This window comes from Larus michahellis, chromosome 1 (assembly GCF_964199755.1).
Source record: "Larus michahellis chromosome 1, bLarMic1.1, whole genome shotgun sequence".
NCBI lineage: Eukaryota > Metazoa > Chordata > Aves > Charadriiformes > Laridae > Larus > Larus michahellis.
In genome coordinates, this window is record NC_133896.1 from 190,940,330 (window position 1) to 190,962,231 (window position 21,902).

Genomic DNA, 21,902 nt, shown 5'->3' on the forward strand with positions numbered 1-21,902 from the left:
GAATAGAGTACATGCTACTCCCTGAGCTCCAGAGGTTTAGAATAATATCCTGTCAAATCATGTAAAATGAAAACAAGAAAATAGCTAAGTAATTACTGTGTTGTGCTGATGTGCAGGGTCTCTTACTTCTGTGGTTTTCAGCATTCAGTTCTTCAGTCAAATTTGCTTTCCCCAGAATGATCCTGGGAAACTTCATCCAAGTGTAGAAAAATGCAGTTGGTATCCATATCCAAATGTGTCACGATAAGCATCAGGAGTTGGTGCCTTGACCAAAGAATCGCAAATAGAAAATTCAGGAACATGAGCATCTCTTTAGAATGACCTGGTACGTAGATGATTCTGGAATTGCGTGCCTCTTGACGTCAGAAATCCGTTACCTGCCAGATAAGAATTCCAGTACAATGGGTGCCATGTTGAAATAATTTTCTTTTAATGGCCATATGATGCTCTTGATCATGTGCAGAAGGGATGTTTTAAGTGTGTAGTTCTGACCCTTAAATGAGAAACTAAATAGCAAGGCTCTTATTGCACCGGGAGGCTATCAAAAGTGTGAGGATTGTCAGACAAACAACTTGTGTCCAGTTTTGCCGCTAACTTTTCCTGTAGAGCCTTTTTTTATTACAAGGTATCAGAGATCTTTGTAAATGACATTTTTTTTTTTTAGACAAAACTAAATTTTTGTTTGGCGTGAGAAAGGGATGGTGGCAGGGTAAGCATCTGAAAGCCTGACAATTCAGAAAATGTCTTTGTTGTGCCCCTCAGGAGATAGATGACAGAAAACGTAAAATCTTTGTCTCCTAGAAAAGTACAAAAGATGACTTTATTTTATGCTGTTAACTAAAAATTGTCAGATTGCCTGATCTCCTCTCTAATAGCTATAGAATGACAAACACTCCTAATTTTTGGCTGATACAGATTGAGTAAGCAAGTGGCAGTAGATCTGTGATAAGTAGGAGATGCCTGTCCTACTGCATTTTTTCAGAATGACGCGAAGTACTTCAGTGGTGCCATTCACTGGAGTAGATCGTTAATGTCACACGAAGCCACTACCGACACCACCTGTAATGCTTGTCCACCTATATCACACCCGCCCTTTCACACTTTCTGAGTTTAAAAACATAAAGATATTGTTTGGATTTATTTCTCTTTGTGTTTGTGTGGACTCCAAAGTGTCAAATGTACCAGTTCTAACGGAGTTTTACTCTTCTTATTGGCATCTCACCCCAGAGGTGTTAAAAATGATCAGGAGAGTCTGATTTATTATCACATGAGTATGTATGTAAAGTTATGGAAGTATTTTGGTTTCAACTGGTCTTTCATGAAATCAGTAACAATACATGTAAATAAAAACAAAAATATTCACTACATTTCTTCAACTTGTCAGTTACCACATGAATCAGTATCATACTAGCAACAAAGTAGACGACTTTGTTGCTATTTTAATCTGCAAATCAATAACTTAAAACTTTAGCTTTCATTCTTGGTAGTTGTTACTCTTAGTAATTCGTATTACAGCGCATTTTTTTTCTTATGCACGTTCAGTAATGTTAACAAATATTCCTGTGAAACTGATTTGTGGTGGGTCGAATGATACTTCATCGTGAGATTTAGACCAAAACAAAGCAAAATGAATGCAATGTGTTATGTGAAAGGCAAAAGTTCCAAGTTTTGGTCTGCGTTTCTTCTAGTTCTCAATTATGAACAAATATGACACATTGGAAGTGGGACCTTCTAAGCATTTTGTCAAAAAAGAAATTCAACAAAGTATTTTCAATGTTTGTGAGCCAAAATGCAGAAGTTATATTTTTACAAAGACACAAATTAGTTTGTATAATCTGCAACTTACACTAGTATAGTATCTTAACAGTTTGGACACTTGAGCATCTTTTGGCCCTTTATGGGGCCTCTTCAGGTCAGAGAAATTGAATAGAGTTATTTTAGAAAAGGAAAGAAATACTTTCCCCACATACACAGATAGACCTTCACAATCTTCATATAGCTTGAAAAAAAGATAGACGTAATTTATCATAATTAATACTAGAGTGGTAATTTCTGTTGATATAAGATAGTGAGAAAATGAAATCTCTCACAGCCAGTTGTTACAGCAGGTTTACGGAGCTTCTGTGTTCCAGCATGTCAGGAGTGGTGCAGCAGGGTTTAGTGGGACAAGTTATTTCTCAGGTGGGAATGAAAGACTTCGGCCGTGTCTCTCAGATTTTCAGTCAGCTACTTGGTGTACACATACTGAACAGACAGGAGTGATTCTAAGAAGTGGCTTTTTTGATCTCAAGTCATCATATCGATTCGGATTACAAAATGTGGCCCTTCCTGTGACTTTTGAGTCCTGCAAACGGGGAGCTGTTACTGCATCTTGCCTCCTCCTTTTGTAAACTAATTCCACTATGTTGCAACATCAGCCAAAATTATTCTAAAAATCAGTATGATTTGTGTTAGTATAGGAATTGCTAATTAAGTAAAACAAACAGAAAAAAACTGGAGGCTTTTGTGTGCTCAACCTGACAGAGCAAAGTAAAAGAAGCAACCAAGCAGAGAATGTCAAGTGCTTTATCTTCTGTCCACCCAGTTGTTCAATGGGTAATCATGTTTCTCAGTTTAATGCAAGGTATATTTTCATTGCCACTTACACTTGTTTTCTGATCAGTTCACGTAATCAGTTACTTCTCCGTAGTTTCATCATGAGACATCCCTGAAGTTGCAGTAAGTTTTATCAGGTATGACTCCTTTCCCCTCACTTTTGCTCTGTGCTTGGTAATGGACACGATTTGGCCTACAGTATGGAGTTAAGCGCTTCAGTGCGTTGCCAATTAGAGTGCTGAAAGCATAATTCTGAGATTCCTTTCGTTTGTGTTTTGGGCGTAGTCATTCTTTAATGCACTTCTGCAAACTGACCCTTGCCTTTTTTTTGCCAGGGTCAAAATTTGAGGAGGTTGGTTGTGAAATGCTCTCTGCTCTCACAGTCACTGCAGGAGCATGTCAAATGAGGGTGGTTTGTGCACACAAAGAGCTGGTTATGCTTCTGTCCTTCCACTTCTGTCTTACCGTGTGTATTCTGCGTGCATGATTTTGGCAGCTGTATGATTTAATCGTGTAGCTTCATAGATACAACAAATCAGTCCGTGAATGGAATGCTTACCTATGTGTATCTCTCTAGTTCTTACTAGTTAATAATTTCAGTCTCCTAAATGAGAAGGGCAGTGCTGGTGATGGGTGGATGGGTGGTTGTCTTTGAGGCTTTGGGTGAAGGTCATATACTTTTTCACTATTTCACGATGTCATGTTTTAGTTTGGTATTTTCATTTCACAGCTGCTGTAAAATGCTGGTAACTTAAGTGGAAATACGTTCACCGTTACTGAAAAGTTACATTACAGGAGTTTAAAATGCATACAATATAAACATTTTACTTAATAAGGTGTGCATGTAACACCAAATTATCTACTGTCACAGAAGACGCAAAAATAAGCAAAGCGATCAGACATTTCTTAGGTTTCCCCAGGTTTCACTGAATTTCAATAAAGCACAGCATGGTGGTTCCCATAGGAAGTTTCTTCTGCATGTGTTGGCTGTTTTTGTACGCTTTGGCTTCTCCTGTACACTGTTTAGTATCTTAATCTCCGGTTAGCAAGTTCTTCAGTCTCTGTAAAAATTCAACCAATTACCAGCTCTCATTCTCTAACTCTGGAATTGCTTCCTTCTCCGTTTGGCTGCAGTAGGGACTGTTAGGTGGGGGGGTTTGGCCAAAAATCTTTTTAAAAAGTCCTTGTTTTAAAGTTCTATCACTTTTTTTTTTTAATATAAATTTAAGTTCAGTGTATCTCAGATATTTATTTTTGGGATATATTTGCAACAAGTAGGAATTGAGTCTTGTATGCTATTTTAAAATTAATCCAGCATTTGCTGGGTTTATTGGTGTCATTGGTAAAAGTGCAATATATTGTATAGTTGATAGTCGTGATGTTTCTTTGCCCTAAAATTAGGCTCTCTGTAAGCAGCTTGTGGATGTAGATGTTCCTGGATGCAGTACTAGTCCCATTTTTAAACAAGAACAGCATATTTTGTTCTGTCTGTGAGCTTTCATCCTTTAGAAAAAGCCAAATAAAATGGCATTGAAGTTTATTACTGCACTAGAATTTTGAGTTGAAAAAATCCAAAAAATGACTGTAAAAATGGCAATGTTGTTGCTAGGCAGGGTTTTTTTCCTACTCTGTATATCTGCTGGCCTAAGCAACAAAATTAAAATTTTGCAGCTTTTGACTCCTGTTGAAGCTAGAACCAGGCATGGCAAGCAAAAAGGAAAAAAGAAAAAGGAAGGAAAAAAAAATGAAGTGTGTCATTTTTTTCTTTGTGTATGAATGACAGTTCTGACTTCTAGTTTCACTAGTCCCTTTTCAGGACAGAAGGGCCTTTTAAATATATTAAAGTTTAATTTATTGCCAACTATACCTTGAAACTTTACACTGACAGAAAAGAGACATCTGAACTTCCATGTCTTCATTTATTGGGTGCGCTGTCAGTTCTTTAAGCAAGTGAAACTGAAAAGCTACTAAAGAAACACAGTGTTTGTCTAAAACTGGGGATCATTTTCCTACTTCCTATAATTTTATTCCATAAGTATTTACCATTTTTGTTGATAGTAAGGCCTCATTTGCAGTGTAAAATGGTATATCTCCATTTGCATTTTGAAAGTACTAGTTGTTGCTGGGTTTGATTTTAATGTTAAATATTGTGTATGCGTATTGATATTATTGCCTATTACACTTCATTTTGTATAGCTAGTCTAGAGTGAATTGCTACATGAAGTCACTGATACTTTCCAAAAAAAGTATGGGAATCTAATTTGCTAATAACTTTTAAAATGCTACCTAAGGAATTCAGTGTCAAATTCTTCACTTTAGAACTTTATTAAAATTACATATAGTTAGTGCTACATTGACTTTACGTTTCAGTCCCAGGGTATCATTTAAGATTATATTTGCATACCATGTTTTACATTATTATGTTAGAGAATTTTGCATACTTATAAACATTTCTTTAAGTACTTTTTCTTGAGACTTTATATTGCTGCTGCTTGTGCTTTTAACAGCTTTCTAACCCGCTGTTTGCTATTATATAAGTTAGATTTTACAACTGGTTCCACTGAAGCATTTGAGTAAGGCCCAGATGGACAAAGGTGCGCAGATCTTATTGGAATAAGTGGATCACATGCACGTCCTCACCCTTGTGAATCTGGGCATAATTTTGGAAGGATTTGAAGGCCTGAGTTCTTTTATCTTAATATTCTGATATTATAAGATAGCTTCAGTATTTAGAGGAAATAAAGCAAGCTGGGGTGCTAGTGACTAAGGCAATACTAGGAAGAAACTATTCCTACATGTTTATGCTAGAATATTGTGATAATTTATTTATCAATATATTTCTATTTTTGTATTTTTAATTTTATGCACTGTTTTTTTCTGTTCTAATGGCTGCCCTTCGGGATAGGCTGACCTCTGCTCTCCGTATGACATCCTGCAGTCGGATATTCGTCACATTCGAAAGACTGTTGACACTCTGCTCGCCCTCGGGGAGAAACCCCCACAATCAACTTCTACCTTTCGCTCCTGGGATCTAATAGGCTTTTGTCTTTTCCACATACTTTTTATAGTCTTGATGTATATAACTTATCACTGGAATGTGCTAACAGCATAACCTGTTCGCATGTGCACACAAACTTTCTGCTTTGTCTCTGACAAATTACAGGTACTTATTTCCTTCCTTTGTCTTACAAACTTCTCCCTTTCCCTCGCTTCCCTTCCTTGTAATATCTTTATTAATCTCTTGCAATAGGGGAGAGGGGGAGTAGCATCTTGAAGACAAGTCCCATCTCTTTTCCCCCCTCCAGCTCTAGTTTAAGAATTTACGTGCCTCTTTATTTATAGTTTGTTTTCTTTTATGTTGCCTACACTACACACTAAATGTGTTAAAGCAGTGAAGCTACTCTTATCCCACTTTTGGGTGTAGGCTGGATGTGTATCACAAGCTAAACAGAACTGAGCCTTTTACTTTTTGTGAAAATCCAAGAATGCTGCAGATATTGAAGCAACTGAGGTAGCACTTCAACAGGTGATAGTATTTTCTGAGTCGGTGCCAATTATCTCAGCATATATTGTGTTAAGAGCACTTACAGAAATTTATTTCAAATTACTGTTATTTTTTAATCTTTTAGTTCAACAAGAGTACTGTAACTTTAAAGATTGTTGGTCATCTCTACTGTTACAATTAAATTCCGTACTGGAGTAGTTTTGTTTTCCTACTTAGATTTTGGTTTCCTCCAGATTCCGTAGAATACTCTTTTTCTTCTGTCGCACAAAGCAGCGTTGAACTGCTTTTAAACACTTGCTATGTTACACCCTAAAGGTGACTGTAAATTGTTAGTGGGTATATGCCATGAACTTCAGAATGTTTCAGGATGAAGACCATGGAGTAGTGTGGTACAGTAGGATAGACTGAGAATAAGCTGTTGGATTCCTGTATCCACCATTCTTATGTGCGGCATGTGTCAAGCAAGTCACGTCACTATCTTGTCTCTGTTTCATCACCTGTGAAAATGCAGGTCACGTTTGTTTGTTTGTGTGTGTGACAACTGTAACAAAGACAATGTAGCTAGGAAAATAGATAATCTAGGAAGACTCTCGATTTTCCATCCTATGAAGCTTTACAAAACAGGTCAGACAAATGTTAGCCAGGAGGCATTTTGGTATATTTGAAGTCTGCCTGTGGTTAGTGCACTGGACTGATGACCTCCATCCCCCTTCCGGTTCTGTCTTCCGTTCATCTATTGTAAAACGTGAATAAGATAACTTTTGGGTTTTTTTGCTTTACCCCTTATCTACATGAAATATACAAATGAAAATTGATTGAAAAATATAAACCCTCAAATTGACGTTGCAATATTGGCCTAGGTGCTGTTGACTTAAATTTGTAGTTCAGTCTGAGACTAGCTAACCAAAGGACCTCAGTTTCAGGGCTGTGAAATAAATACATTCATTTCTCATGGCCTAGTATTTAAAAAAGTTACCTATAGAATTTAGAAGATAACTAGCATAGGAACTTGTACGTTACCGATTATTCTGGCCATATGGTTATGATTTAGTGCTATACTATAAATATCCCCATTCCATAGATACTTGTGAAATTTTATTAAAAATCTTATAAATGCAGTTCTATTCCTGGTTTCCATGGCTTGAATACATACATTTATAAAAAGGATGAAATGTATAATTAGGTATATATTTTAAGATGGAAAAATTAATTTCAGACGGTGGATAAATCCAGGTTTTTTTAGAGGGTTTAGTGTCTAGCAGCTTCCATTGTATACATATAACAACTCTGTTGTAAAGAGCGGCTTCTGTGACCAGGCATGAGTTCGCTGAGTGCTTCTAGGTTCTTTATACTTGGGAAAATGTTATTTGGGTGTGTAGCTGTAGACTCGTGGTCTCATCCTGCACAGGCCTGTCTCCTAACTGTGTGCCTAATTTTAGTGATTCCAACACTAGACATTTACTTACTCGGGGTCAGAGCTTGACATTTAAGCTTCAGCTTTCAGCAGATCATTGTCTTGATTTTTGGTTGTCTTGTTTTAACAACATTGCTTTTCTAGTGAAGCTGAGAGAGTGACATAAAGCTTGAGTCAGTTCAGAATCTATTAATTGTAGGATTCTTTATAATCCAGTGTTGGTATTTGAGACAAAAGTGATGTCTTCTCTAGGGCTGGGACTACACTCCTGCTCCTGTAAGTGTTAAGCAGGTTTCCTGTCAATGCTGTGTATTGTGCTCTCCTCATATAGTACCAATCTACATGTATGTGTATATTTTAATTAACATTTTTTGAAATTAGAATATCAGATGGTGAAAGTTGTTGCTACCATCCTATAGCACGCGTCTGTCTCCTTGTCTGGTATTATGTCTGATTATCCACTGTATCCAATAGCTTTGGGAGGGAGATAAGAGAAGTAGTAGATCAGTGTGGTTTGCGTTTCTGGTGTGCAGAAATGGAAGTTCATGTCGTCATTGTTTTTAAATGTTTATCAGACTAGATGCTGAGTTAGAATCTGAGCTAGTGTTGAGCCAATGTAGACCAACTGAACGCATCCCAGTCATAATGACATGTAACTCTCCAACTTGTCCGAAGTTTGAACTTTACATATGCTTACCATGCAAACAGAGTTGTCTTTTAGTTAATTAGAGTACATTTTCTCACTAGTCTCAACTGTGACAATATACAGTAATTAAAACGAAACATTGCAGCCGCTTCCTCGTAGTTAGGGAGTTGCAGCCATCTTGAACCGGACTCTGAAAGACGAACATACTTGCTTCATGGCAAGGCACAGCCCTACTACCATACATGAAGCTTATCCAGTTTTGTATTTTCTCAGGTTGTTACTGATAACGCTTCAGATATACATAAATTCTACAGGGAAAGGAATAATAAAATATACTCTTACATTTCTCTAAGTGTGAATATAGTAATGTTTCTCAAAATATATTTCAAACATAGTGCAAATGTGAAAAATACCTGTCTGCCCATCCCTGAAGCCAGTAATTCTCCCACTAAATGGGGAGGTGGGAATTAAAACATATATGTAGCTCATTAATCTATGTAATGGGTTCTTTACTAAACTCAGAGTCCTGTTTCTGTGCTGCTGTTCCCTGTACATGGGAAACCAACGGTTCAACTCAACTGGTGTTTCATCAGCTCTGAGGAGATCCCAATATTGAGATGTTCAGTTATATACAGTTGGTACTTAAGTGTTCACAGCTAGTGATTGATTTGATGACCTTGGGTTTAAAAGCAATGTGTGCTGTAGTTCACCCACATACTCATTGATAATATTATATTTGCTCCACCATTTGTTTCTCCATTCATTTATTTTTTTTTCCATTGCAATGGTCACCAGAGATTTCCAAACTGTGATTTCTTCATAAATTGGTCTACTCCAATCTGTACTGGGGAGGTCCTGTCATCCCCACTGCACTAAAGTAATAAATACAAACTGTGATTAATTAATTTAATATGCACGGAGGTAAAATGTGTTTGCACTGGATTACAAGGGGCATTCAGATGTGAGGATTTGGTTTCTTTTTTGTTTGAGCCAGAAAACTGATACATATTTTTCAAATGCAGAGTAGTGCAGTGTAGTCGTCCTTCAAATGCCTCTTTCTTCAAATGTATATTAAAAACTTTTACAACTGAAAGCTGTATAAGGATCCCATTGTGTTCCTAGTAAGTTTTCTGAAAGACTGCACTTACTGTGAATGAGGATTGAATTAGACCTGAGCAAATATTCAGTCCAGTTTTCTACTCTATAGACATTAATAAGCTTCCAAGTTATTGCCATGTAATTGTTTTTCACAAAAAGAAGCATTCTTGGCATTTTACTCCTGTTGCAAAAAAAACAAAAGCAGTCATACATGCAGGTTTAGAAAAAATGGTAGAGAAGGTTTTGTGGACCATGGCCATTTCCTTCATTTTTAGCTGCATTATGCAGAAAAAGCAGTATTAAAAAAAAAAAAAAGTAATGACCCATTCTACTTTGATACAGAACCCTCTCATTCCTTCACTTTATGTCTCAGAATTTAATGTACAAGGTTATGGTATAACTGATATTTCAAGTGTAAGTATACATTTTCTCTTAGTGTTCGGTGTGTGTCTGTCTTCATTAAGTTGTCTGTTCCCTCCAGTTTCAGGTCACTGTTTTCTGTAGCATGTTAGGATGAAACTGTGAGATGTTTTGGCAAAATACATGGTCTACTTGAAAAATTTTGTGGTTCAAGGCCAGAATCTGTAAAGGGCTCCAAAGCCCACCATCTGCAAATACAGCTTTGTAAATATTTGCAATTTATTACGTATTCTGAAGATGCACATATTTAGATATCCAGCTGGCTATAATTCCCAATACAGAATTGCAGCTGCAGTATTGAGGTACTGGGGGCTTTTTTTGCTTTATCAAATCTGACCATAAGTGTATACTTCGCAAAACATACTACTCTTTCCTTGTAAATTAAAAGAAAAAAAAAAGCTGAAATATACGTATAGCCTGAATTCCTGTGCTTTTTGATCTTCTGCTCTTTTCTTTTGTACTTCAGATGGTAAATTCAAGGCATTTGGACACATACAGGCATGATTGGTAATAGTGGATAAGGAAAAAATATATATAAAAAGACATAATTTCAAATTGCCTTTAATATATGAAACAATAAATATTTGCTATAGTTTGTTCATCTCGTAAGAAAGAACCTGGCCCTGACCTAAGAAAATGTCAAGGTTTTATGTATTTGACGTAAGTCTGCTTCAACGTAAGGCCCTGATGTTTTAGTGACTTTCCATTTCAGAGTACTTGGCTCCAAAAATTAAATCATGGCCATTACATGGACTTCTTTTTTTTAATTTGTAATTTGAGAAACTATACATTCCAGTATTTCATTGTTTTCTGAATGTTTTTCCCCCTCGTAGATCTAAAATCCCATATTCTACAAATACAAGGGAAAAAGAGAAAGGCTCTTGCCAAATTGCAGAATTCCGTTTCTCTGTATTTTTGGTAACGAAGGTAGTTGGCTCCTGATGCCATGATGTGGTCATTTCGCTGCTTGCCCATATGATATAATGGCAACGATTACGTTTTGATAATGAATTACTGTATGTGAATTGTCAAGCTGTTTGCCCCAGCATAAACCAATTCAAACCGTTATCTTGACTTTGAAGTCATCTGATGTCAAAGAAACTAGATGTGTATGTGTAGCGTGTCACGTATCCTTGTGGGATTACTGTCCTTGCCTCTTCCTGTTTTCTTTTACACCACCTAAATCAGATGGTTTTGTTCCAGGATTAGAAACTTGCTCTGGCGAGCACATGCACGCGTGTACGTTTGTGGGTACACCTCCTGTACTGTCTTTTTGTCTTGTTTTGTGACTCAGCCTCTTGGCTGCTGCCTCCTTTTTGTGCCTTTTTTATTTTTCCCATCAAAAGGAGTTTGTTCTTTTGCTTCGGGTTGAGTTTGGAAACATCTTTATCCATTCCAAATGGCTATGTGTCTGTAGCAAATGGTTTGCTTGCAACAGGTAATTAAGTTCCTCTGTGTTCTTAGGGAGAAGAACTACATTAAAAATGGAGACCTTCATTTCTGTAGTAGACAAGACAAGAGAGAGATTCCTGCTGCCATGAGTGGAGTGGCAGCTCTTCCCTCCATAATTGTTTTTAAAGATTTGTGGGCTGGTCTTGAGAATTAGTAGCCAGTTCTTCTGTCTGTCTGGGTTTTGTTCAGTGATGGTTTCAACAGGAGTGTATTTTTGGAGAGGTGATTCACGCTACTATATTGAAATGTTATGGGTTGGATGCTAACGTAAAAAGGACAGAAATCTTATCAAAGGTGGGGAGAAGTGAGCGATGAGTCTCCTCAGAGTCATGGGTGAGTTCTTGTCTCAGTTGGTCAGGCACATGGCTTCAAAATGCCAGGATTTAAGAAAAGTTTTGAAATCTTGATGGTTTGCAGCTTCACAGCTCCACTGTCAGTGGTTTCCAGATAGCGGTTGTAGTGGATCAGAGAGTGAGGCGGAGCATGGAGAATGGACTGTGCTGCGGGGACAGCGGCTGGACCTAAGGGCTGAGACACCTGGGGTCTTGGCCCAAGGTAACTCCTGCTTTGCAGAAAGCCGAGTTGGTTATCAGCGTGCTCTGGATTCCATCCTTGGCAGGATTTGCTTTTTTCTTATTCTGAGAAATGTTAAATATACACTATAATGTTATAAATATAATAATTATAAAGCTGTGATTTGAGAAGTATGTGAGGCAGGGTTGATGAAAGACATTTCCAAAGCTTTTAAAATAGTGATTAGGGTTTTGATAAGAGAATTGATTTGTGACATATGAAGATAAACATTGCCATTTTTGGAAGATGGTGACATAGGTCTCGTCGTCTGTTTTGGACAGTTCATCGTAGCCACATGTTTAACTGCAAAACTGCAAAATATTAACCAAGTTCCACCTTCTGCTTAGTAAGAGAAGGCTGTCAATTGTATATGTTTCAAGAATTAATAAAGAATGATGTATAACATAAAAAGAAGTACCATGCTGTGAAACTTCTAGAACACAGTTGTCCAGTCCTATTTTTTTTTTTTCGTAGACCTCCTTAAATAGCTTTCCTTATTTGAGTATGCATCTTTTAAATACAGCGGGGGGAGAGAGAGGTGGTTTTATACAAACTGGATTACTGTACTGGATTTAAAAGAATTAGATAGTGCATTTAAAAGAATTAGATAGTGCATTCTCTTTAAAAGGAGAAAAGTTATGTTAGATGGGGGTTTTATATGAAATGGGGCACGCGCTCCGTTATGCTTTTAGCGAAAATGTGCTTATAAACAATTGCAAAATTCCGAGCAAGAAAGCATGACAGAATAGTTCTCTGAATGCTCTAAGGTGCCACAAAAATGATAAGTTTAGATTTTAAGTTTTTTCTAAAGGAAAGATCCTTAGCTGTGGCTTTTCCAGCAAATTTGGCTTCAATAGAAAAATTCAGAATCTTCTCAAACATAAATATCTAACAAGGCAGGTTGTTTTGAGGCTGGGTTTTTGGATTCAATCCTTACCCCTTAATCACATTAATCACTTAGTTTTCAGATATTGATTCAGGAAGCATTATTATTTAATTCCTTTTGTCTAGCGTGGAAGACTAATGAAATATTGGCATGTTGTGGGCCACCAAATCTGTGAAACGAGAGCCTACTGTGCAAGGGCACTGGAAAGAAGTAGGGGAGAGTGGCGCAAATAACATGTCACTTTGGATGTCTGATTTGCAATGTAGTTTTTTTAAAATAAATTATCGGAATCAGAGTACTGTAGATTTTTATATGAACCATGTCCCAAGACATTAGGCTGGCAAAATTTTTTTGTAAAAATCATACATTTGAAGTAGAAATGGTTTGGGTTGGTTTTTTTTTCTCCTTTTATTTGCTATCACTCTCTCTACCTTCTTTTGTAGCTACTCCACTGCTAATCGGGTATCAGTTTAGGGGTTTGCTTTGTAAAATATATTTATATATTTGTCTGGAAAATACACTTTTTTCCAGAGGAAGAAAAGTTGGGGAGAACAGTCTCTGACAGCTTGCAGGTCAGTATTTCAGTCAGAAGAACAAACAAGAATGAACCACAGAACCCCGAGTCTTAACTTAAATGACCAGTTCAGGGTAGGTTTGGAGTGGAAACCTGGGTGATGAACTGGAGTGGTGCAAGATGGGGATATTCCTTTGTGCTGACTGGGCAAATGGCTCCAGCGGAGAGGGGAACAGCAGCGGGCAGGGATGGGATGCAGTTGTCGCAGCTCTTTGGTCAAATGTGAATCAGAATCCACAAGCTCAATGGAAGTGGGAACCCGGCGTTAGCAGGTCGCCAGAATGTTGCCGCATCTTCCCTGGGGAGAAATGTCTGTTGTCCACCTGTCGAAGATCTGCTCAGCCAAGCTCCTTGAAAGTGACCTCTCTGGAATTGTTTCTTGGGTCTATATGCGCCAAAGGAATCCACAGGATTTGTTTGGTGCTCTGGGCTATGACCCCGAGCCTTAAAAAAAATAATTACAAATTAAGTTTTTAAAAACAACTTTTAAACATAAAATAATAAATATTAAAACAGCTCAAATAGTAAATATAAAATGTAAACATAAAATATAGATAAATTAGAATTATCAGTAGCGGAGGCCATAATTGTGACTAAAGTTTGGCTCTCACTTTTTAGGTGCGGTAGTTAATAATAGGTACGTTTGGCAGGTTTTCTCTCATTGAGGCTGGAGTGGGGTGTGAGGAACTTCACAAAAAGTTTAAGCAAGCTGACTCTTGGTTGCGCATAAAGGAAATCCTCAGTAACAAAAGGAAGTCATAAACATCCGAAGCAGCAGAGCAGCTGTTTAATACTGGACCAGCAGAAGGAGGGAGGTGATTGTCCCCCTGTACTCAGCACTGGTGAGGCCACACCTTGAGTATTGTGTCCAGTTCTGGGCACCTCAATATGAGAGAGATCTCGAGGTGCTGGAGCGAGTGCAGAGGAGGGCAACAAAGCCGGTGAAGGGCCTGGAGAATAAATCTTATGAGGAGCGATTGAAGGAGCTGGGACTGTTTAGTTGGAGGAAGAGGAGGCTGAGGGGAGACCTCATCACTCTCTACAACTACTTGAAAGGACATTGTAGAGAGGTTGGTGCTGGTCTCTTCTCACAGGTAATTAGTGATAGAACAAGAGGGAATGGGTTCAAGCTGCAGCAGGGTAGGTTTAGGCTGGACATTAGGAAACAATTCTTCACGGAAAGAGTGGTCAGACACTGGAATAGGCTGCCCAGGGAGGTGGTGGAGTCACCATCCCTGAATGTGTTTAAGAGTCGTTTAGATGTGGTGTTAGGGGATATGGTGTAAGGGAGAACTTTGTAGAGTGGAGTTGATGGTTGGACTCGATGGTCCCAAGGGTCTTTTCCAACATAAAGGATTCTATGATTCTGTTCTGCTGGAGCGGTGGCCCACTGGAGGAGATTTTCTGAGCAAAGAGTGGGCAACTGTGGAAGCAGATGAAAGCAATTAAACGGAGGTGCATGACATGATAGAAACTGTATTAATTGTTCTTGTATGTACCAGCTCCAGTTCCAGCATCCTGAATATTATATTTAGTTTTAAGGGCTCACGGGGGTCAGGGAAGGGAGTAGAGCTGAACAAAACGTACCATGAGAAGAGAGGTTGAAGAGATTAGTGATGTTTAAACCAGAGACATAATCAATATGAATATGAGGAGACGTGACAAAGGACCATGGATTGCCTGAAGTTAAAATAAGGGACCCTTAGTTGACATAACAGAAGCAAGAATATTCAGTAGAAGACAGGCAATTAATTAAAACGTAATCTCAAATGCATCAGTAGTTTTAGAGGCTAAAAGTTTATTGAACAGCCAAGAGATTCAATACTGAGAACATCAAAACAACCTGTTCTTTCTAAAACAAATCGGTGTCCCGTGTCTGCTGATGGTCGTGTACGGACGCTTACGGAAAGAACAGAAGGTTAGATCACGTAGATGGTGCCTTTTCAAACTTTTAAGCAATCTGACGTGCACAGTTGAAGGACTTCATGAGCCAGACAATGTATCCACGTGTTTGTGTTTAATAGAGTTGTTTGGGGTTTTTTCTATCTGTATATTTTTGTCATCCCGCTTACACTTTTGGCTTCCGTGTTGTGGCAACGAGTCTCACAGTTGTAATTATGGTTGACGTGATGCAGTCCAGCCTTTCCATTTATTTATTATAAACCTGCTGCCTGATTTCATCATTTCATGGATTTCATAAATAGGAATACCAAGTTACATTAAGAAAAACTTATTTTTAAAGAGAGAGCGAATCATGACACGAGGCTGCCTCTCTTAAGAAGGCTTTAATTATTTGTTGGGGGGGTTCTTTGTTACCTGTAGTAGATTCAGTGTTTATTGTTTGACTGATTTCTGGTGTAACAGCCTCTGTGGACAGCCAGTAGGTTTCATCCTGGCCACGACTGCTGTTCCCTTATGGTGAATAAAGTTGATTCCTGGATATTTCAAAATAAGCTGCCGATTATTCAGAACGAAACGCTTCGCCCGTTGAATGCACGAAATTACACACGCTTTTCTGTAAATGCTAATGGGTGGCTTTGAAGGTGCGTATCCTGGGACCAAGACCTTCCTGTCTAGAGCTCAGTGGTAGAACTTCTTTTGATTGATAAAACCAGCCTTCTCTCCCCAAATTCACTCATACGTAATCATGGGCAAATGCCCCGTTATCTCACTTGGGAGGTGAGAGTTCAGCGTGTACTTGCTGGCCCTCGCTCTTAGTTAAGATGTTTATGTACTGGAACGACCACAGAACAGGTTGGTTTCTCAGGCCCAGAATATTAACGGATCTCTCACTAATTCATAGGTATAATGAGAGCAAAATCAGAGACTTTCTGTCAAAATGACAGGAAGTTCTTTTTAATTAAAAAAAGAGGAAACGGTTCCTGCTTGTTGGGCTTTGTGTTCAAGCAAGGTTTTGCAGTGGGTATTGAATATCCTAATCTTTCCTCCTTTGTTTGTCTTTTTCTAGGAGAAGCTCTGCCTACCACATCACATCCTAGAAGAAAAGGGCTTGGTAAAAGTGAGCATAACAGTTCAAGCATTGCTAGATGTAACCACAGTGAAACAAGCTTTATTCACGTGAACCTCCTCTCTCTGCTGTTACCAGCTCCACTGTGCCATCAAAGAATCAAAATACTGCCCAGCTTTTCAAACTGCTTTGAAAAACAAACAAACAAAAAAAAAAACCCACAACAAACAAAACCACAGTGCTCCGAGAGTATTCTTACACTTCCGATTTTAAAATCGTCTTTCAGACCGTACGCGTGCGGCGACCTACAAAAGCAGAAACCACGGAGAAACGTTTTTCTAGAGCAAAGCGGCGCTTCACGGCTTTTATAGCTCACTTTGTACAGTACGTAACGAAAACAGCCACCTCTCTGCCACTTAAAACCGTGTGGAGTACCCAGCTGTCTTGCAGCAAGATACCTTATACCTTCCTATTATTAAACTAAGAATCATTGTAATCATGGGGGGGGGAGGGAGAGTAAATCAGATTTTTGCCATGTTAGGTTTTTCTGCAGTTGCTTCAGGCTATTGCCTTTTAAAAAAAAAAAATATCCAGACATAAAGTATTTATATAAATATTATTTATTAGTGAGTTGTTATTCATCCTTTGGATGCAAACTGTAAATTAGGAAACTGTATTTTATTACTGCTTTTTTGTGGTTAAACACTTTATTTTAATATAAATATTTAGTTATTTTTTATTCTACTTGGTGTGCAGTAGGGCTAGATCTCCGTAAATTGTATTTTCTAATATGTAAGATAAAAAGCAAACAAAATAGGTGCTTTTATTAAAAGAACAGCTAGCTGGAATGGCATTCTTTATTTCTTGAATTTGTGGAACATTGGTAAGAATTTGTCTGCATTCCATTGAGTTTCCAACATTCCAGTAGCACTTTTCCCCCCGATAGACTAAATTGGCTGAAACTGAGAGCACACCCGTTTTATTTGTATATAGATGTTTAAAAAGGAAAAAAAAAAAATCAAAAAAAGGAAAGATGTAAACTTGAAAAATAAATGTGAACAAATATTTTTGATGGCTTATTTTACTATGCACAAGACATTTAACTTTTGCCACAACAAAACGAATGATGTGCATTAGGATCATGTGTCTTGAACTATAATTTTGCACTGTAACTTGATTTCTTCTAAAGACTACAGCACTACGGAACAAAAAATTACCAAATAGCACAAGAACATCGGCGAGCAGATTTACCAGGTAGCCAACTAATTTTTAATTGTTTGCTTCAATGATTCCTTCCAGGGGAGAGAAAAATTATTACAACTTTTAGGCCAAAGGTGGGCTCAAAGACCTGATCCTCCTGCTACGACCTGCTGGGTGCGGTGCTTCCCCTTGGAGTCGCCATCCTTTTCCCGCAGAATTAAGCACAACGTTCTGTAGTGAACCTTTGCGGGATCAGAAATCCCACGTCAGCAATACGAAATAAGGTTCTTTTTTCTTATCGCTACTAGATTTTTTTATTTTTTTTTTTTTTTTAAAAGCAGAATTTATTATTAAAACATCGCACGTTTTTTAGATCAAAAAAAGTTCCGGCACAGCGATTCTCACAGTACCTGGAACATCCATTTTTCTTTCCTAGGAGAAGCTGGTGGTGGGAACTTGGGCAAGCGGGACGGGAAAAGCTGCATGTGGGGAAAAGGCTCGCTGGGAGGGGTTGGTGGCGCGCACAGGCAGGTAGTTGGAAATGCACAATGACAAAAAAAGAGGCGAGGTGGGGCGGGAGGAGGAAATACCGAAGCAAGAGAAAAAGGGGAGAGGACTATTGGAATAAAGGTTTTTTTGGAAGAACGATGCATACTCATCGCTGTGTCCAGGCACGGTTACACGCACGCTCACACAGACACTGCGTTTAAACCCACCAGTATTCCAACAGCAGATTTTTAACGGTAGATGCAGTATTTGGATGCAGACTACACGTTTTAATACCACGAATTGCCAACGTGCTGGTACGTACCGACAGCAGCAGCGTGTGAGGAGGAGGCAAGTGGACTCGCAGACAGGGAGACGTAGGGTTTGCATGGAATAGCCAGTGACTTCAACCAAAGCAAAAGCGTTTATTTTCTAGAGGGAACATTGACTTAAATTGTAATTTTGATTGGCAGCTAGCATATCGTTTCCTATAAAATGTACTGTGCACTTTAACACTAAATTAAAATGTATTTTAATATTTTACAGAGCTGCACAAATATCTGTTTTGTCAAAAAAAGCACGAGCAATGTAAAGAAAGTAAGTTTTCAAGTCAGAGTTTATCAAATTTTAAAAGCATTCAAAGATCGAGTATAAAAATAGGAATATTGATTTCTGCATCTTGAGGGATAAAATGCAGGTTTCCTGAGTATTTTTTTACAATGTATATATGGCAACATGAAGCTTTGTAATTATTATTTTGACAAATCTTGGGTTTTTTTCATAATTAAAATTTTGGTTTTTCTCCCGATAGTGTCTTTCGGTATTTGCTTGAAGTTGGCTGTAAATAAATAGCTCTAAATATTTTGTAATACAGCTTTTTTTATGCGGTCTTAACCTGTACGCCTAAAAAGAAAATCTTCATGACTCTTTGTATACTATTTATATGTGCAATAAAACATGCATGGCAAATCTGTAATACCCTAAGCAGTGAACATAATGTATATAGAAAATCTTTACTGTAGTTACAATTAAACTATATTATTTGTAGAAATCCTTTAATGACTACCCCTCTGCCTGACGAGTTTCCTGTGAAAGAGATGGCGTTTGCGGAGTTTAAGGCTGGGGGTGGTGGATGAGGGTTTGGGGATGGAGAAAGGTGGTGATGTGACTCAAGTATGGGAATTTTGCAGCTAAACTAGGGATAGGATCCAGCCCCTAACTGTTGGGGTCTCGGTTTGGTGTTGATTCCTGCAAATGAGCTTCACCATGAGCCAACAATGTGCACTCACAGCCAGAAGGCCAACTGTATCCTGGGCCCCATGGAAAGCGGTGTGGCCAGCAGGTGGAGGGAGGGGATTCTGCCCCTCTGCGCTGCTCTGGCGAGACACCCCACCTGGAGCACTGTGTCCAGCTCTGGAGCCCTCAGCACAAGCAGGATGTGGAGCTGTTGGAGCGGGTCCAGAGGAGTGTCACAAAGGTGATCAGAGGGCTGGAGCACCTCTCCTGTGAGGACAGGCTGAGAGAGTTGGGGTTGTTCAGCCTGGAGAAGAGAAGGCTCCGGGGAGACCTTATAGTGGCCTTCCAGTACCTGAAGGGGGCTACAGTAGAGATGGGGAGGGACTCTTTATCAGGGAGTGTAGTGATAGGACAAGGGGCAACAGTTTTAAACTGAATAGAGGGTAGGTTTAGATTAGACATTAGGAAGAAATTCTTGACTGTGAGGGTGGTGAGGCACTGGAACAGGTTGCCCAGAGAAGCTGTGGATGCCCCATCCCTGGAAGTGTTCAAGGCCAGGCTGGATGGGGCTTTGAGCAGCCTGGTCTAGTGGGAGGTGTCCCTGCCCATGGCAGGGGGTTGGAACTACATGATCTTTAAGGTCCCTTCCAACCCGAACCATTCTATGATTATAAGAGTCTCCCAGGTTTGCACTGTCCTGGACTTGCAGCCTGTGGCCGAGGGCAGTTTGAGGACCCTGCCTCGTCAGCCCTCTAGCACCAGTTCTGAAAGAGCTCAGGGCAGTTTCTATAAAGCCTTGAGGTGACTGGCTTCCCAAGCAAGTTCTCCTGGGCTCACAGGAGTGCACGGGACGCTTACCTGAATCTGCTCCTGCTCACAAGCGAGGAGGCACCTGGAAGTCCCTCTCAAGGAGGGAGGCAGCAGTGCACATACATAAACGCTCCCTTTTATCGAGAAAGCAAACAGTGCGGGACAGCAGTCAATTATTAGGGGCGCCACGCGGAAAATATGACAGGTATTTTCAGCTCCAGAACTGTAGCTGTTTGGGGAAGCTGATATGGTAATTGATCTCCTGCTGAACTGTAAATTAAGGCTATAAGAAATAAAGCTCCCTACAACTATCCAGAGTATGATGGGAAACTTAGAATTATGCCATATAAATTTATCAAGTATGAAAGAGGGCTTTTCCTGCCCCACACAGGGCAAGCTGTTTCCTACCATTAACTCAGCCGCTTTAAAATGGTGGTTTAAAACCACTTAAGAGTAAATTACAAGGTTAAACCTGCTTTTTAATCTCCTCTAATAGAACATGCAGGTGCACACGGTACAGTTAGGGAATGAAAAAAAAATAAAAAAATTGGCATGCCCTTTTTCCTTAAATACAATTATCAGAATGCATTAGGCAAAAAATATTAGCTTTGGCAGATCACGCTGCTGCTCCAGTCCAGTATCCGACAGAACCCAGTAATTCCTTTGCTGGCTACGGGAGAGCAGGTGCCTGGCTGCTGGGGGAGGAGGAACAACTAGAAGATGCTGCTACATATTAAACAAGCCTTTGAGCCAATTCTGCTGTTGTGTGAGCAGAAAAAAAAAATCTAAGCATTTAGGACTTCTGGCTTAAAAATCAGTTATTTTTTTATGTCAGTGTCCTGCTTTATAAGAAAGGAGGAGATAGTGTCTGTCGTAAATCCACAGTGTGGAAAACTTAGAGAATCATCGAATTGCCTGGGTTGGAAGGGACCTTCCAGATCATCGAGTCCAACCATCAACCTGACACTGACGAAAACCATCACTAAACCATATCTATCTCTAACACTATGTCTACCCATCTTTCTTTGAAATACCAGGGATGGTGCCTCAACCATGCCCCTGGGCAGCCTGTTCCAACACTTAATAACCCTTTCAGGGTAAAAATATTTCCTAATATCCAGTCTGAACCTCCCCTGGTGCAACTTGAGGCCATTTCTTCTTGTCCTATCGCCTGTTACTTATGGTCAGCATTTCAGAGAACTCTTGCGATGCGCACAGTTGTAGATGCAAGACTGATAAAAATCAATACATAATTTAAGCCCAGTCACCACCAACAGAAACATAAATTCCCAGCATCGGCCTCCCTGCAATCCAGAATCTAGCAGGGGCCTGAGAAACCAGAGAGCATTCAGCATTGCTTAGAAAAGCAAACCACTCCCTACGTCTACCCCAATATTTCCTCTGGCAAGAGCGAGTCACAGTTTGCGCAATGCTGCAGGTTCAGCCGACCCACAGGAAGGCAGAGGTTAGGAGTGACTGCTTGAACACAAGACAAGCAGCTCACTGGAACGATCTGTGTTCTTGCCCCACACAAGGTAGCGGGCAGAATTATACCACTGGGAACTACTTTAGCCCTATAGCTATCAATCAGGCTTAAATTCTGCCACCTTCTGTAAAACAAGCACACTCCTTTTCAACGATGAGATATCAGATCATTTATAGATAGTTACTACTTTCTTCAGGTCTATTTATCCGTTTCCCATCAGTCCTGTCACAGCTAAGAAACCCATAAACACAGCATAAGCCTTTCACACTCAGCGACAATCAAAGGCAAGCAGAGGAAAAAAACCAAAAAACCTCCTTTACTACAGACTGCTTCCTTCACGTGGTTTGTAAGAGGCCTTTTCTTTAAGTATCACCCATGAAATACTCTTCAGATGATTTGTTTGCTGTTAATAACGCATAGGACAGTAAAGCACTCCCCATAGCACGCTTCTGTCTGTATTCTCCACCAGACTTTGTCCTTGGAATGCATTTAGACAAGCTAAGGAAAAACGCACCAACCACTTCAGATTAATTAAGTAGCTTGATTGGTTGTG

General features: G+C 39.2%; 1 protein-coding gene across 11 annotated transcripts in view; it reads left to right on the top strand.

Moving 5' to 3' along the window:
* Positions 1 to 16,706, top strand: part of LRCH1 (leucine rich repeats and calponin homology domain containing 1) — a 137,194-nt gene extending 120,488 nt beyond the window's left edge. For 3 of the 11 annotated variants that reach the window (XM_074565551.1, XM_074565567.1, XM_074565607.1), the window contains one exon: positions 16,132 to 16,392. In XM_074565551.1, coding sequence (XP_074421652.1) covers positions 16,132 to 16,245 — 114 coding nt within the window. In that variant the 3' untranslated portion in view covers positions 16,246 to 16,392. Of the gene's footprint in view, positions 1 to 2,689; positions 2,733 to 5,500; positions 5,759 to 16,131 lie in introns of all 11 variants that reach the window. The other 8 variants (XR_012584465.1, XR_012584463.1, XR_012584461.1 and 5 more) reach the window with 4 other exon arrangements.
* Positions 16,707 to 21,902: the final 5,196 nt, after the last annotated feature.